An 18640-nucleotide genomic window follows, 5' to 3' on the forward strand; every position below is an offset into this window, starting at 1 on the left:
CTCGCATAGGAATTTGTGAGGAAAAGTAGAATAATTACTACACTCACACAGAGGCATCCAAACAATCGTTCTTCCTGCACTTCATATGTGAATGGTGCAGGTAGAAACCTTAGTAACTGATACAATAGGACGCACCCTCAGATCTGCTCCTCATGGTGGCTTACAGCGTGTAGATGTAGATGTAGAATAATGAATGCCAAAAATATTTTAGAGTTTGGGCAAAGTCTTTTTTTCTGAAGTTGAAAACTCAACACACAAACATGAAATTCAATAGCAGTTGAATGTGCACTCAACGTTCTCTGAGGTTTGTGTTTCCCTGTGGATTACTTACGGCCACATAATGTACCTTTGTCACCACAAGGCAGTCCCATTAGTTGTGTGAGACTGCGTGTCAACCTACTAATAATGTGTGAGAATTGTGATTCTAGGATGTCAGAATTTCTGAGTGGAGCTCATATGTACCATGTTTCAAACTTTTAGCGGGGAGTGGAGGTCTTAGTCCGTGTACGGTAGTCCTTCTGTGTACTTTCAGCACTCGGTACAGATTTTCAGATAGCTGAATCCAGGTAGAGGTCAAAATCCATCATAGTAGAAGGGCGAGCAATGTGGCCTGTGTTAACATGCTGACTTGTCCCTTTATATCCACTCCTCAGTACCTGGCAGTGGCATGTGATGCAAGTGCAGGACCATCTTGCCCTTCAGCAAGTCCTTTAACTCATTGTCATCAGATCAGCACTGTCATCAGATCTGCAAAGTCCACAGCTGGTTAAATGCTTTCCACTCTAAACTTCAGTGGTTCAAAAAGAGCCGTCGCCTATCCTTTGTTTAGAGTATCTGTTGCAAATTTCAAACTAAAATTTAATTGGGTTGCAGTGGAGGATAGTTATTTTGTGGCTCCAAAACTGGGAAGTCAGTGGCTGATGGTCTGTATATAATGTGAAAGCATGTCCTCCCGCAATGAATTGGAAGTATCTGCTTCATAGGCTCTGCTAAGTTCTGTGTAAAATTGTGACCAAGAGTGATGCTTCTCTGTGATATCCCTGGAGAAGAAATCCAAAATTTTCCTTCACCCATTTACATTTTGTTGTAGCACGGCAGTGACATTGTGGGATGAGGCATTGGAAAAAATCACAAAGGGGGGGAGGGGGGGGCGATCTGATTCACAAGGAGGGTAGCTTGCATAAGGCTTATCTGGGAGCCTTCAAAAGCTGTCTGTAGCTCATTGGTCCAAGTGACAAAGGTGAAAACATGCAGTTTGTGGCCAGAGAGAATGGCATGGAGTGTCACCTGAGTCCCAGGAACTTGGGTTACAGAAGATAAGTTTCAGTTCCAGATACTGACACACATTGTGTACTGTTGAAGGGGATGGGTAAGTTGCAATTGCCATAATGTGCTCGGCTTGTGGGTATGTACCAGTCACAGAAACTCAGATTCCTAAGAATTTGTTAGCACCAATGACAGATTTGAGGATTCTGTACCTTTTAAACCATAGGAAAACTGCGCGCAGTTGTCTGTAATGTTATTCCGAGGATAATACACACGAGTGAAATATAAGTCGAATCCCCTCAAAACTTAATTGATAAAGCTCTGAAAAGTCTGTGCCACCTTCTGTACGACATACATCATGGCTGAAAATTCAGATAGTTAAAATGATGGTCTCAGTTGCCACAGTGCTTGGTTATAAACTTTTAATACATCCAACATAGAGAAAATGGAGCATACCAGTTGGCACTCAAAATCTCCTATGTGGTGCATGGGGTACAGGTTTTCAATCATCTGAGTTGCCACCAAAGGGGCACCAGCTGCTTGTTTTCTTTTGTACCAGGAGGAGAGAACCCCAGTTACTTTCTGATGGTCATGCCTTACCTGCTTGTATCATTGCACAGGATTCTGCTTTTGCTGTAGAGAGTTTGGGGGGGGGGGGGGGGGTAATGTCTGGGCCATTTGAAAGCAAAAGGACAGGTTGTGGTCCTAATGAGAAGCACTGTTGAGTGGTGGGACTGTGATATTTGTGTGTAGATATGAGTAAACCGTTTGCAGCTATTGTGTTGTAATTTGTGTGCAGTTGCCATAGCATGTGCCTCTGATACACACAATTCTGGGTCGGTATCTATCAGAAACTGCATATTAGTAGTTCTGTTTGTTAGCACTAAATGTTGCGATAGTTTCCCAAGTTGTTGCTAATATACTTACTCATCGTATGTGGAAGGCTGCTATTCATATGTCCCACCCAGGAATATGACAATGTGCACTTACATACACTAATGATAAACTACTGTGGTGAAAACACTTATTCTGATCTAGGAAGAACTACATGCTACATTGTCTTTGAGATGGCTCGCAGTCATTTGTATATGCCAAGCATGCAATGTAAATTGTTGAAATGTGAGGTGGTGATGGCTCTGCCAGGCAATTAATTGGGAATTGCAGACTGATCTTGTAGCTGTCCGTCCTCTCTCTAGTGGGTATTGCCTGCAGAGTGATGGCCTCAATTACTTTGCCTGCGATCTCTTGACACCTAGCTGGAGTTCATCTCCTGCATTACCAAGAGCAGGGTGTGGTGCATCTATAGCAAATGAGACATCTATATGGATCATAGGGGTAACCAAGGTACAGGGATGTTGCAGAAACGTTGACAGCTTCCTGCTGCCAGTTTCATTCATTTGCATAACTTATTCTAAGCTTTGCATGAGAGCAAAATCCACCAAATGTGCTTGTCATTCCGTGCATCATTCTCTCTGGAGGCTGACATCTTAGTGATAAGGTGGCTAAGCTTGCCCATAGAGCAGCTGTCTAACAGTGCCATCATATTTGCATATTTGGTGGTCATGTTATCCTAGTGGTGACATATGACTTTACATGTTTGTGAACTGTAGGAATAAATAATCTATAAAGAGTGCTAGTGCTGTAAGTGCCATGTGTTTCACTTGTACTGCTGGGAAGGTCCCAGAGGGTGGAGGCAGGAGATAAAACTCATTGAAAACTTGAGGCTATATGCAGGTTGAGACAGGGTCATGCATGGGGGCACAGGTAAAGGTGGTGTTGACTGCTGGCAGTCAGTGTCAGAGTGCCTAGACACCAGCTTCCCTAGGTGCATGACTGTGGCAACTCCTGTAGCTGCATCATAGGTGGTCACTCTGACTTTGACCATATTTGTGGCTGCTCCTGGTGTCACTGCTGCAGTGTGGCCTCTGTTCCATGTTGTACCGCTGCTGATTGCACAGTAGCTGCTGCTGTTTCATCAATTGTTGTTGTTGGTGTAGATGTTCTAATGGTTGTTGTTGATACGTAATAGTTCTATCAGGGTTGCTACATAGTAGGTACTTAATAAATGGTTAACTTCACCTAAAGACTTTTTATTGGTATGTAGAACTAAATGATATCTACCTGTCACATATATTATTATCATTTCCTAGTTATTCCATGTTACACATGTCAGACGCCTCGCACATTGAATCCTCACACTCTGGCAGGTAGCCATTTACTTGCTTACTTAATATCTCTTCTGGAGCCATGACTTTCAAAATGTCATGTGGAAAGGCGCAAGTTCTGTTTCTCACAACTGATAGTTTTCAGAATCCACAGTATTCTGTGTGGAACAACTCATTCTGTTAAAGAATTCATTAAATTCCAGCTCAGATTATCTTTTAAGACTGTGCAACAGATACATGTCACATATTGGATATGGGTCACTTCTGCTACCTGTTTGTAGCTAGGTATGGCCTGTACTTGCTTCCAGCTACTGGGCAAAGTTTTTTCTTTTTTCCTCTTTTTCAAAGTATCTATGGCTTATTGCGATTAAAAGAGGGAATAATTTGGTCGCAAATTCTTGACTGATATGGATACTGTCAATGCCATGGACCTTGATTTCATTGTTTAAACCTGTATCTTCAAACAACTTGTATTGTTACTGTTTTGAAGGAGAGTTAAGAGAAGGGGTATGGTGGACACATCTGCCCAACATCTTTCAAAATCTTGTTAAAGAACATTTCATTCTGCATGAAAAATAGTAAGTAATGAGTACGTAATGTATCACTCACATACTTATATGTTCAATATTATTTTAACAATTTTATTGTGCTGATCTGCTGCTGCTATGTATTCACCTCAAAATGAAAATGAATAAAACGAAGCAAGTGAATTATTATGAAATGAAGTTAACAATTTTCCATGTAAAACTTAATCATGCCAGTTCGGTTAAAGAATAGCACATCTCCTGCAGTTGTACTTCACTTTACCAGTTAAAACTTCACAATCTGATGAAAATAACATAATAATTAGATAGTGCTATACTACTTCTTTAATGATGGACTCATTAATTTCACACATTTACACTGCATTTGTGAATTACTACATAAAAATGTTCAAAACAGAAACATTTCTGGCACCAGCTGCAGGAAAGAAACTGCACAATGTGATGCAATGAACATAGCATGTTCCCAATGTCAAAACAGTATTTCACAATCCTCTTACTCACTCTGTTGCATAGTACTTCACACTCAGGCATGACACGACTGCAGTTGGGTAAAATGAGTAAGGCATAGAAGTTTAAAAGCTGTACTTTCAAAAGGTTGTAACTATGTACCAACAGAATTACGGCCCAAATTTTTGTCTGGGTTCAATTGCTGGTTCTGATATCTTGCAATATCATTCTGCTTTCTTCTTAAAATGTGAGGTCAAGGTGGTTGTGATTTGTTGAAAGTACAGTCACTGTTGATAATGGACCTATATAGTACAAAAAAAACTCAGTGAATAGGACTGGGTCAGTACTTAAAATTACCTATCGACTGTTCGGTGGCAAAGTTAATTTAATTGTGGCACAAAACACAGTTCATATTTACATGAAAGTGTCACATTTCATGCTAAACATAATCATTTAGTAATTCTAATCATAATCCTTCAGTAATTCATTATAGTGGAATACACTTAATTATTTTATTTAATCCAGTCCATAACAAGCACTGTCATGCAAATGCTTAACAGTGACTTTTTGCAAATGTCAATGCACATATTTTAATATACAGAATGTGCATGAATGTGGTGTGAACCAACATGGAGTGCACCCAACGTAGGTCTTGCTGGTGGGCTTTCTAGCAGTGAGCTTTTGGGTGATGTCAGACTGCTTTTAGGGGCATATGAATGAGTGGTTGTTTTTAAACTATATTATGCTTTGAAAAATGGCTGGGCTGTATTTTACTGTTTTGCATGAACTTCAAGAGCAGACAGGACTAGATTGTAGAAAGTGTTGCTGGTTAGAAATTCAGGAAAGTACTTGTAAAGTACTAATCTTCCATGATGGGGCACCCCTAATTTACATGTCTGAGTGCCATATGATAAACTAGGGTAAATTACCTGAAATAATTACTGAGTTACTTAATTAGTGCTGTGAACAATATTATACAGAAGTATGTACTCGAAAATAAGTCTAACAGTCGTTAGGGTAAAAACTACAGTCAAAATTGGTAGTTGCTCAGAAATTAAAGTTTAATTATTTTGAAAGATAATTACAATAGTTGTAGGCAAATTAAAATATGTCGCTGGAGAGTCAGAATGCAGGTTTTACATATTGCAGACTGTAGTACTAAAATCACTTAATATTACTTCCAAATTATGAGTGTCCTAGTGAAAACTGATTATATCAAAATAAGATATAGAGGTTTTTGTGTCATTTGCCAATAGATAAATTTATTGGAAAATAAGAAAAAAAATTGGTTATTATTGGGAATAGAAAAGGCATAACAGATGAGAAGAATCCAGTATGCTATGCGACTCACTGACAGTAATATCACTCACCTCTGCAGTGCTGCAGTAGTTAAATTCGGGCTTCGTAATCATATGAGGGTAGGCTGAAAAGAAATGCACACGTACTTGTAGGACATTAACAAAACAGCTAGAAAGATTAGGCAAAAAGTACATTAAAAAAATTCTTAAGCTTTAAAATTATTGTTAATTTTTTCACACGTTCGGTCTACCCTATTTCTCCCGATGTGTGAAAAGGTAACATTCCAGCACAAACTTTCTTCCAACTTTTCTTAAGTCAAGCTCTTGACAACTGCCTTCACCTCATCGTCCAGGTGTAACGATTTCACTTGAGGTCCGTCTCGAGTAGAGGAAAAAAATAAAGATCGCAAGGTCGAGGGAGTAAGGAGGTTATGGAGTCATTTCAAACTTAGGTTTCATGGAGCCTCTTCAGTTCCGTGCGAGGTGTGTAGACAAGGATTGTCCTGTTGCAAGATTATTGGCACTAGGCTGCCTCAAAAGCTATATTTTGCAAGGTGAGGAAATTTTTCGGAGCATGCTGTGGAATACACCTGTTCCTTTCACTGTCCAGTGTGGCCCAAGGGCTGCTATGTGAAATGTTTTCCGAGGCCTTGAGACAATGCATGTCAGAATGTAAAAAATGAAAGTGACTCTTCTTATACTTAGACAACTGTACATGATAGTGATAAGAGAAATATCTTCCGTGAAAATTTTGTGCTATTGAAATAGAGAAATATTTAAACTTTCTTAAATTTGGTTTTTCACGCTACTCAATATTTATCACAACATAGCTCCTAAACTATGTGTCGTACAACAACATAATTTTATAGTTAGTTGCAGTAGTCCATGCTGATAATGTGTGCACACTTTCTGGTCAATAGAGTTTGCTGACAGTAAGATAATAAATTAAAAAGTCACATGGCAAGGAATTTTTTGCAAGCAGCAAACTGTTTTCCTTCACGTTTTTTGTGGGGGATCAAAGTGAGTAAAAGTTTTGTAAAGATTTGAATTTATTTTTACATTTTGCTGGAAGTTGGAGGGTCACACAGTTTCCCCTAGATGAGACAATATTGTGTGGTTCATTGACGCGACGTGAGTTCCAGCATGCTCTGAAGAACATATTGTTGTTATAAGTACAGTGCAGTGCGACAGCAGGAGTAAAGGCAAAACATGCAGTGCAGTGATTGATATAAGAACTTGTTAATTTTGGCACTCTGAAAGTACATGGAAGTTAGGGAAGAGGAGGAAGACTGTTTATTTGGGAAGAATACTTGGGAAGTGCAAAGTAGTCACACAGATCATCTTAAATTATGAAGAAGAATGAGCATCAAACATTGTAGTAACAACAGTTGCTTGTTGTAGAGGAATGCCAGTTCCCAATGCCTTGTGTAACATACACAATATGAGAAAGTAATGAACTGACCAAGGACAACATAATACCGTTGGTAGGTGCTGGCAGTTAATCCAGAGCTCATGGATTCACTGACCGACTTAATCATTGTAACATCATCGTCCAACTCATTACAACACTGGCTAAAGATTCAGTACAAATATATTTACAAAAGTATTACATCAGACAGAATCAAAGGCATTTCTTCTTACATTTTTCATTCATTTTTTGGCCCAAATTAACTCCTTTTATGTTTACTTTCTCAACTCAGTGTCAGCCATGTTCGATAAAATACTCCTTTCAGATACAAAATCAGTAAGCAGCTCATGCTATAGAGCAGAGAAGTGGTCAGCTGACATATCTGGCAAATGTTTCAGTAATAGGATTGCAAGAATTACCTATTCTCTTGCTGCTTGTGTGCACAAAACAAATATTCCAGTTATTGCCTAGTAGTTGCTACTACTCAGACTTACTAGCTCCTCCAACCAAGCAAATCACTGTGATGTGTGGGACATATTCCTCCTGAAGGCCATTAGTATTTCCTGCAAGTAGAGCCACCAGTGGCATTGTGTTACCCACACCATAGGAACAGTTTGGTATGTTGGCATTTTGCGAGTAGGGGGCGCATTTTACACAGTATGTTGTGGGAATTTGCCACAGCTTGGAAAACATAGCTTACTATGTTCAAACTCAACAGTGGAAGTGTTTTAGGGTATTACTGTTGCACTCGTAACTGAGAATTAGTTGCATAGACTCTGTGAGCATCTCGGGACGCAGTCAAGATTTTTTCCCTTCCCCCAGATGGTTATTTTGAACCAATTCACCTGAAGAGAAGACAGAAGTCGACATTCAGCACTCTTTCCCTCTTCAGGGCCATGATGGTGGACACACAACTCACCTACATCTAATGGATTCTCTGCAAATCATACTGAAGTGTGTCTCGGAGTGTTCATCGAACTGCCTTCACACTAATTCTCTGTTGTTCCACTTCGAACAGCTTGTGGAAGAAACATACCCATGTCTTTCATATAAGTTCTGATTTCCCTCATTTTATGATGACTATAGTTTCTCCCCATGTAAGTCAGCATCAACAAAATATTTTCGCATCCCGAGGAGAAAGTTGGAAGTCAAAATTTCACGAGAAGATCCTGGTGGAAATTAAAAATGTCTTTGTTTTAAAGATTTCCACCCCAAATTCTGTATCCTGTTTGTGACACTCCCTCCCCCCTATTTCTCAATAGTATAAAATGTCCTACTCCTCTTTGTACTTTCTCAATGTACTCTTGTTAATCCTATCTGGTAAGGATCCCACATTGAACAGCAATACCCCTAAAGATGATGAACAAGCATAGTGTAGGTAGTCTCTTTAGTAGATCTGCTGTGTTGCGCCAATAAAATGCAGTCTTTGATTCACCTTCCCCCATTTTCTGTGTGTTCTTTTCAATTTAAGTTGTTTGTAATTCCTAGGTATTTAGGTTAATTTGCGACTTTTAGAGTTGATTAGTTTTGGTGTAACGAAGTTTAACAGATTCTTTTTAGCATTCAGGTGGATGACCTAAAGCTGTTAATTATTTAGGATCAATTGCAAATTTTGGCAGCATACAGATACCTTATCTAAATCATTTTGCAATTGATTTTGATGTTCTGATGACTTTACTATATGATAAATGACAGCATCGTCTGCAAGCAACCTAAGACAGCTGCTCGGATTGTCTCTTAACTCATTTATCTTTATAAGGAACAGCAGAGGGCACTAACTTGGGCAATGCCAGTAATCACTTCTGTTTTACTCCATGACTTTTCATCAGTTATACGAACTGTGACCTCTCTGACAGGAAATCACAGATCCAGTCACATAACTGAGAAGATATTCCATAAGCATACAATTCGATTACAAGCCACTTGTAGGTATGGTGTTAAAAGCCTTCTAAAAATCTAGAAATATGGAATCAGTTTGAAATCCATTGTTGATAGCACTTAACACTTCGAGACAGCAAAGAGCAAGTTGTTTCACAAGAAAGATGCGTTTTAAATCCTTGTTGACTGTGTGTCAGTATTCCACTCTTTCATAGGTAATTCATAATATTCTAAAATTCTACTGCACATCGCCGTTAATGATACGTGCCTGTAATTTAGTGGATTGCTCCTATTGCCTTTCTTGAATATTTGTGTGACATGTGTAACTTTCCAATTTTTGGGTACTGATCTTACATCAAACAAGCATTTGTATATGATTAAGTATGGAGTTATTGTATCAGCATACTCTGAAATGAACCGAATTGCTGTACAATCTGGTCTGGAAGACTTGCTTTTATTAAGTGGTTTAAACGGCTTCACTACACGGAGGATATCTACTTCTAAGATAAAACATTATTTGTTGCTAAGAGGTCAGGTGCGTTTTCACAACCATTAACAGTTTGAGTGGGCTCATGAACTATGTGCTCAAAATAATTTTCAGAGAATGCATTTAGTACAGTATCGGATGATACATACGTATCTCCTGATTTAAACATGTATTTTCACCAACATATCAAGAGTAAATTGAAGTTACCACCAACTGAAATTATGGGTCAAGTACACGTTTGATAGTAGACTCAAGTTTTCACTTCAGTTTCACTACAATATAAACTACACTCCTGGAAATGGAAAAAAGAACACATTGACACCGGTGTGTCAGATCCACCATACTTGCTCCGGACACTGCGAGAGGGCTGTACAAGCAATGATCACACGCACGGCACAGCGGACACACCAGGAACCTCGGTGTTGGCCGTCGAATGGCGCAAGCTGCGCAGCATTTGTGCACCGCCGCCGTCAGTGTCAGCCAGTTTGCCGTGGCATACGGAGCTCCATCGCAGTCTTTAACACTGGTAGCATGCCGCGAGAGCGTGGACGTGAACCGTATGTGCAGTTGACGGACTTTGAGCGAGGGCGTATAGTGGGTATGCGGGAGGCCAGGTGGACGTACCGCCGAATTGCTCAACACGTGGGGCGTGAGGTCTCCACAGTACATCGATGTTGTCGCCAGTGGTCGGTGGAAGGTGCACGTGCCCGTCGACCTGGGACCGGACCGCAGCGACGCACGGATGCACGCCAAGACCGTAGGATCCTACGCAGTGCCGTAGGGGACCGCACCGCCACTTCCCAGCAAATTAGGGACACTGTTGCTCCTGGGGTATCGGCGAGGACCATTCGCAACCGTCTCCATGAAGCTGGGCTATGGTCCCGCACACCGTTAGGCCGTCTTCTGCTCACGCCCCAACATAGTGCAGCCCGCCTCCAGTGGTGTCACGACAGTCGTGAATGGAGGGACGAATGGAGACGTGTCGCCTTCAGCGATGAGATTCGCTTCTGCCTTGGTGCCAATGATGGTAGTATGCGTGTTTGGCGCCGTGCAGGTGAGCGCCACAATCAGGACTGCATACGACCGATGCACACAGGGCCAACACCCGGCATCATGGTGTGGGGAGCGATCTCCTACACTGGCCGTACACCTCTAGTGATCGTCGAGGGGACACTGAATAGTGAACGGTACATCCAAACCGTCATCGAACCCATCGTTCTACCATTCCTAGACCGGCAAGGTAACTTGCTGTTCCAACAGGACAATGCACGTCCGCATGTATCCCGTGCCACCCAACGTGCTCCAGAAGGTGTAAGTCAACCACCCTGGCCAGCAAGATCTCCGGATCTGTCCCCCATTGATCATGTTTGGGACTGGATGAAGCGTCGTCTCACGCGGTCTGCACGTCCAGCACGAACGCTGGTCCAACTGAGGCACCAGGTGGAAATGGCATGGCAAGCCGTTCCACAGGACTACATCCAGCATCTCTACGATCGTCTCCATGGGAGAATAGCAGCCTGCATTGCTGCGAAAGGTGGATATACACTGTACTAGTGCCGACATTGTGCATGCTCTGTTGCCCGTGTCTATGTGCCTGTGGTTCTGTCAGTGTGATCATGTGGTGTATCTGACCCCAGGAATGTGTCAATAAAGTTTCCCCTTCCTGGAACAATGAATTCACGGTGTTCTTATTTCAATTTCCAGGAGTGTACTTCGAACAGCAACAAATGTGCTACTGTCAACTATATTTAGCCTATCCTTTCTGTCTCTAGTGTTAGCCAGCTTTCATACTTACAAGATTTGAGTATCAGTGGTTCCTATTAGCGCTTGGACTCTGGCAACACAGCCAACACAGCTATGGCAATTTATAACTGTTATGCTGATGCTTCCTAGATCTACAGGGTGTTACAAAAAGGTACGGCCAAACTTTCAGGAAACATTCCTCACACACAAATAAAGAAAAGATGTTATGTGGACATGTGTCCGGAAACCCTTACTTTCCATGTTAGAGCTCATTTTATTACTTCTCTTCAAATCACATTAATCATGGAATGGAAACACACAGGAACAGAACATACCAGCGTGAGTTCAAACACTTTGTTACAGGAAATGCTCAAAATGTCCTCCGTTAGCGAGGATACATGCATTCACCCTTTGTTGCATGGAATCCCTGATGTGCTGATGCAGCCCTGGAGAATGGCGTATTGTATCACAGCCGTCCACAATACAAGCACGAAGAGTCTCTACATTTGGTACTGGGGTTGTGTGGACAAGATCTTTCAAACGCCCCCATAAATGAAAGTCAAGAGGGTTGAGGTCAGGAGAGCGTGGAGGCCATGGAATTGGTCCGCCTCTACCAGTCCATCGGTCACCGAATCTGTTGTTGAGAAGCGTACGAACACTTCGACTGAAATGTGCAGGATCTCCATCGTGTATGAACCACATGTTGTGTCGTACTTGAAAAGGCACATGTTCTAGCAGCACAGGTAGAGTATCCCGTATGAAATAATGATACATGCTCCATTGAGTGTAGGTGGAAGAACATGGGGCCCAATCAAGACATCACCAACAATGCCTGCCCAAATGTTCACAGAAAAGCTGTGTTGATGACGTGATTGCACAATTGAGTACGGATTCTCGTCAGCCCACACATGCTGATTGTGACAATTTACAATTTGATCACGTTGGAATGAAGCCTCATCCGTAAAGAGAACATTTGCACTGAAATGAGGATGGACACATTGTTGGATGAACCATTCACAGAAGTGTACCCATGGAGGCCAATCAGCTGCTGATAAGTGACTGCACACACTATACATGGTACAGAAACAACTGGTTCTCCCGTAGCACTGTCCATACAGTGACGTGATCAGCGTTACATTGTACAGCAGCAACTTCTCTGAAGCTGACATTAGGGTTATCGTCAACTGCACGAAGAATTGCCTCGTCCATTGCAGGTGTCCTCGTCGTTCTAGGTCTTCCCCAGTCGCGAGTCATAGGCTGGAATGTTCCGTGCTCCCTAAGACGCCGATCAATTGCTTCGAACGTCTTCCTGTTGGGACACCTTCGTTCTGGAAATCTGTCTCGATACAAACGTACCACACCATGGCTATTGCCCCATGCTAATCCATACATCAAATGGGCATCTGCCAACTCCACATTTGTAAACATTGCACTGACTGCAAAACCACGTTCGTGATGAAGACTAGCCTGTTGATGCTGTGTACTGATGGGCTTGATGCTAGTACTGTAGAGCAGTGAGTACCTTCCTTCAATTGGGCCAACTGGCGGTGAATCGAGGAAGTACAGTACAAACTGACAATACTAAAATGAGCTCTAACATTGAAATTAAGTGTTTCCAGACACATGTCCACATAACATCTTTTCTTAATTTCTGTGTGAGGAATGTTTCCTGAAAGTTTGCCCGTACCTTTTTGTAACACCCTGTATATCCTTCCTGTGTTCGACCTGCACCCATTGAGACTGAAGACCGTTTTTGTGTTTCCCAAGACAGTCTAACCTAAGAGACCACCCAGTACACACCACACAGCACTCACTGCCTGTGTAGCTACCTCTATGTGCAATGGTCTCTTAACGTATTTAGTACAATCTTTGGTGCAAGTTGAGGAATCTGCAGCCCCTGATTCAGACCTTCCAATCAAGTCTGTACCAGAGGTCCACAATAGGTCCTGTTGTCTGCTGCAAATGGTCAGCTCTGCTTTCAGCTTGCGGGGACAACTAGCGGCCTTTATCACTTCAGATACTGTTCAAAACCTGAGAGAATCTCTTCCAACCCAAAGTAACACACACCACTGGTAACAAAATGAGCCACCACCTGAAATTTGCTGCACCCTGTGTCCTTCATTGCATCTGTAATGTACAATTCCACATCTGGACTCCACCTCATATGCACACGGAGCGCACAGTGGCTTTCTTCCCCACCTTGGCGTGTGGTCACCCATAACACATAACAGTGGAGCTTCCAGCAATCAGTAATCCCACCTGTGTGCCTGTCTGGATCCTGCAGGCTGAGAAGTTTTCTATGAAACAGGACAAGCAACTTCATGTGGCTGAGGGACATGGTCAGCCACAGACAGCTTAGTCTGCTACGTGCCGAGATGATCTCTCACCCGACCATGGGTGTGGGATCAACCTCAATGCATGCAGTAACAGGGCTGGCCACCAGTGTGGGCTGACTGGCAGACATGTGGGTCATGCTGGGCGTCTGTTGGATCCCAGCGGTCAGCCCCCAAAATTCATGCCCATCCACTTTGGCTTCAAGCTATGTAACCAAAGCCAACACAGGCTGGAGCTGAGAGCAAAGTGCCACCACCAAATGAGCGCACATCCACACGCTACAATCACAGTCCCTGTCTGTACTAAAGATGGTGGAAAACTACACTACATAGACAAACAGACAGCTATTGACACACACTGTGCAAATCTACAGTAGACACTAATGAAAATGCAACAACTGTGTCTTTGTAAATAAGATTAATACGCAGTGATTCAAAAACTAAATACCGAAGCACACTCATCCCTTGTCACATTATTCTAATTGACATCATGTCCTTTGTCATGCTAGCTTCCCAAAAGTTGCTTGAAGCATTCCAGTTGAATTTTTTTGTTCTTTCCTGAAAGACAGCGTAGTACTTACTCTTGGTGCACAGATTTTACAGAATTCTAGTTGTACATAGCTGACACTTCCCTTGGATATTCCAGTGTGGTTTGAGATACGCTTTTGAGTGAATCACCAATCATTTTGAATCAAATTGTTGTTGAATTTGCTGTTTTTATTGTCTGTGGCAATGATGGACAGCTGTTTTGTCTTTCACCAACAATTATAGCATTCCCTAGCTTCATAAAATTTTATAGTAGTGCAAAGATTACCCACTTGCTTTAAATGTTGAGAAATATGAAGCTATGCTTTTCACCCCCCGCCCCCCAACACACACACACACACACACACACACACACACACACACACCTAAAAAAAAACACCTACTACCAGGATACAATATCAGTGGGTTGAAACTGTAATCATTTCACTCACAACAAATATCCATATGTAAAATTTTATGTGGATTAGAAATTGTTATAGGTAAGGCAGATCGTAGCGTTCGGTTCATGGCTAGAATACTTAAAAACTAGTCAGTCAGTCTACAAAAGACATTGCTTCCAACACTCCCTTGCAACCCATCCTAAAATATTTTTTGAATGTATGTCATCTATACCAAATAGGAGTAGCAGAGGACATTGTACATAGAGAAATAAGGTCATCATGAATGATAGATTTGTTTTATCTGCAGTAGAGTGTAATAAAAATGTTCAAAAACCTGCATAGGCAAACAAAAATTATCCCACAAAACCTCAGAAAGTTTCAAGAAACAGTATTAATGAAGTAAGTTATTGTAAGTGATATGCTATCTGTAATAGAAACCATAACTATGTAATATTATTGAAAAGGGTAGCCTTTTGCACAGTACACACTTTCCTACAATTTTTAATAAGTTGAATTTAGTTTGGTTAAGTGATCCAGAGTCCTTCAGGATTTAAATTTTTGGTGATATCTATGAAACTCAATGTGTAAATACTAATTAATTAATTTATTTTTTTCAGTATTGCAGCAGCATGCTGGTCTCTACATTATGTCAAAAGGCTGCTGGAAACCATATTTGTACATCGGTTCTCTCATTCTACTATGCCCCTACGTAACTTATTCAAGAACTGCACATATTATTGGGGTTTTGCTGCATATGTTGCATATCATATCAATCATCCACTGTATACTGCTCCAAGCAATATCCAGATTTATTCATCACTAGCTGTATTCTTGGTAAGTAGTGAGATTTTAGTGATTACTTGTGACTTACTTTAAAAAGGGAGAAACAGCCCCTCACACTGCAATTTAGACTTTTATATGCTTCTCTATCTTCTCCAACACCTTAATCGTTCATTTATCAAGCATACTGCAAGAGATTGTATTTTTATTTCCACCTTCCTGGTTGTTAAGATAGTTAGGTACGGTGAAGACCCAGCATGGTTCAGTACCAACATTAGGTTATTTTATTGTAACAGTGAAAGCTGCATACAACTGATTTCCTAGTTGAGAAACAAAACCTGAATGTCCATTAAGTTGTAATGACAGTTACACTAAAAAGGTGTGTGGAGGAAACAGCCAGACTTAACATGCTGAACTGTCAAAAAATCTTTGAAAATTTTGGTCCTCCATAAAATCAGCCAATGAAGAAATTTTTATTCCATGTGAACACCTTACCTAACACCACTGAATTGCAAACACTACATTCTGTCTGCAGAACTACATCCCTAACAAGATCACAATGCAGAAATGGAGCTGACAGTGGAACCAGTTCAAAATGCTAGAAAGAAGGGATACATGACTTGACGAGTGTTTGCTAAATTCTGTATTGAATATGTATAGCAGCCTGCCCCATTTGCCAGCATCAGTTTGCCATTGTTTATTGCAACAGGACAAGCAACTTCATATGGCTGAGGGACATGGTACTTGTATACTGCTGTTTCCAGGTACACATGATTGAAATTCCATTTGGAAGCAAAAAGAACTGGAACAGTTTTTTGAAATGTTCATTACAGGTACCAAAATTTTGTCACATGTAACAGTGACACATGAAAAAGGCAGTTGTCAAAGTATGGTGAATGAAACTCTGCAGAGAAGGTACTAGTATAAGAAGTGCCAATTTTGCGTATGGAAGGATGACAAGGATTTGAAAACAATTTGTCCATTACAAAATCAAATATTTTATTCTAAATTCTTTTTTCAACAATTAGAAAGATTATATCAGGCAGTTAAAAGGGATTAACCAAGATTTATATATGAAAGTTTTTTTACCATCTTATATTGGCAGGACAGTGGCATGCCACACGTTCCTCTTTACCACCTCAAAAATGGAAAAAACTTGTTTGTCAGGTTGAAGCCTCCATCTCACTTGTTGCAAAAGGTTATCTTTTGCATACTTCTCTGCAGGGTGAGGTGAATTTTACTTCAGAAGTAGTCTATGGAAATAACATTCGTGACTTTGATTTTACCATATAATTACTGCTTTTACCTATTAAGTTTTTTGAACTATCTTGCTAATTAATCATAAATTCCCAGGAATTTATGGATTTTGGAAAGATTTAAAGTGCATGTTTTTATCTTCTAGTACATGTAGCATTATGCCATAACGAAGAACCAAACATGAGGTAAAACAATACTGGTACTCCAAGAAAATTTACATTCCGAAAACCACACTTAAAAGCTTAATATCATGTCGAGACCTACTTCATTGGGAATCTGGGCATACCAATGTGCACTATAAGCCAAATTATGCATTTTAATATGCTTCACGAAATTCTGATGCTCTGGGAGTAACCTCTGATTTTTTTCTTTTACGACATAATTTAAGTTTTACACATACAAACATTTGGGCTTCCTTGGTCATCGTAGCTGTGCAAGTGTGGTGACACATGTTATCTGGTGCTCTCTGGCAACTGATGAAAAGAAGCTATTTTTAACAGGTCGCAGGAAAATATTGCGAATGGTGGTTTCAAAAGCATTAAGCCTAGTTGACATGACGACATTGGGTTGTGCCACTCATTGCATAGAAAGAGTTACATGCAGATGGTTTCATGTATGACTGTAGACACAGCGACACAAGTATGCACTTTAGTTACATTGTTTTGTGGGTTCCTGAGTTGTCTTAAATGAAAGTTTTGGCAGCTGCACATCGCTCAAGTTGTGATAGAGTGAAAGCTCGTTGTGTGGAACCAGTGCATAACAAAAAATAAAAAACGTGTTTAGATTTGTGGCGGGATGAAGATGTCAGCTCGGTTGCTCAGCAACCTTGTGGAAATAATTTGTAATGAAGACCCAAGAAGTTCTTTTAATTATCTTAGAATGACACCAGAACTGTTAAAGTTTCTTCTTAATGGAGTTAATTATGCGATAAAACTGAAATTACATATCACATTGCGTGCATTACAATCAAGAACAATCTGAATGCTAGAAGATGCAGTTTTAGTTGATGACACTTTTCATTAACAACAATAATTATTAACATTAATTAACAATAATAGTTATCAACATTAACAGCAATGATTGTTCAGAGCAGGCTGCAGGTTACAAACTATTGTCTTAAAGATAGATCTGCACAGTGGTAATATTTCAAAATTCAAGTATGTGCTGTGACATTTTAAAGAGATGAATATTGATTAAAGAATGCAGCTTCTTCATTTGTGTATCCTTCCCTCGTGTCAACACTATTCCATAAAAATGAGTAGGTCAACTCAAACGATGGGATTTTAGTCTTGTAGACGAGAGCATTTCCACAGCCAGAATTGTACTTGGTTGTATTTTCTTAATTAAGTTGTATATGTGCTCCTAATTCAATAAATTGTACCCTGCAGCTCAGGTATTGTCAAACCATTTATGTTCTGATTGCACATGACGATCTTGGGGGCAGCAATATGTTGCTTTTTTTTTTTTATCAGGATCACTGAAATCCCACAAATGTCTGTGCAAACCATAGATATTTGGAAAGCGAACATTATTTTCCATTCCACACTTCATATTTCAGTTTTTTCACACTCTGTGACGTACACAAACTCAATTGTGCAACTAATGCCGCCAAATTTGGAACATATCGAAAGTGTTTAGTTTCACTGAGTTGGGCAAACATGCGGGTCATGAAATTTAGCAACTTCACTAATTTTAAGCCATTGCAGAACTGTATGAGGTTAAAGTAAAGCATGATATCCATTTTTTTGTTGTTATTGACCTGATGAAACTAATAAAACATATTCCAGACGTGTATTTGCAATAGTTTCCCAGAACATCCAGAGAAGCAAAGATGTAATTTCATAAAATTTTTAATTTATTAACGACTTGACTCAATTTGTTTTTTTAAATTACAGACAACTGCACAAAGTTTTCAACAGAAGTTGTAGAGAATTTAATTTTGGAAAAATGATGGTAATAGTGTATGAATGTCAGATAATCTGCTTTTATTAATACCCTAGCACATGTGAATTCATGTTAAACCGGAAAAAAGAAAGCTCAATGTATTTCACAATAAATGTTCAAAAAATGTCTCCACTGACTTCAATGCATTTAGTTGCGCATGTAT

At 40.4% G+C, this 18640-nt stretch overlaps 1 protein-coding gene across 1 annotated transcript in view; it reads left to right on the forward strand.

The window, feature by feature from the left end:
* LOC126266863 (very-long-chain enoyl-CoA reductase) overlaps positions 1–18640 on the forward strand; it is a 47109-nt gene that overhangs the window by 18672 nt on the left and 9797 nt on the right. The window contains exon 4 of the mRNA XM_049971485.1: positions 15114–15330. Within this exon, the coding sequence (XP_049827442.1) occupies positions 15114–15330 (217 nt within the window). The remainder of the gene's footprint in view (positions 1–15113; positions 15331–18640) is intronic.

Source organism: Schistocerca gregaria, chromosome 4, assembly GCF_023897955.1.
Source record: "Schistocerca gregaria isolate iqSchGreg1 chromosome 4, iqSchGreg1.2, whole genome shotgun sequence".
Taxonomy (NCBI): domain Eukaryota; kingdom Metazoa; phylum Arthropoda; class Insecta; order Orthoptera; family Acrididae; genus Schistocerca; species Schistocerca gregaria.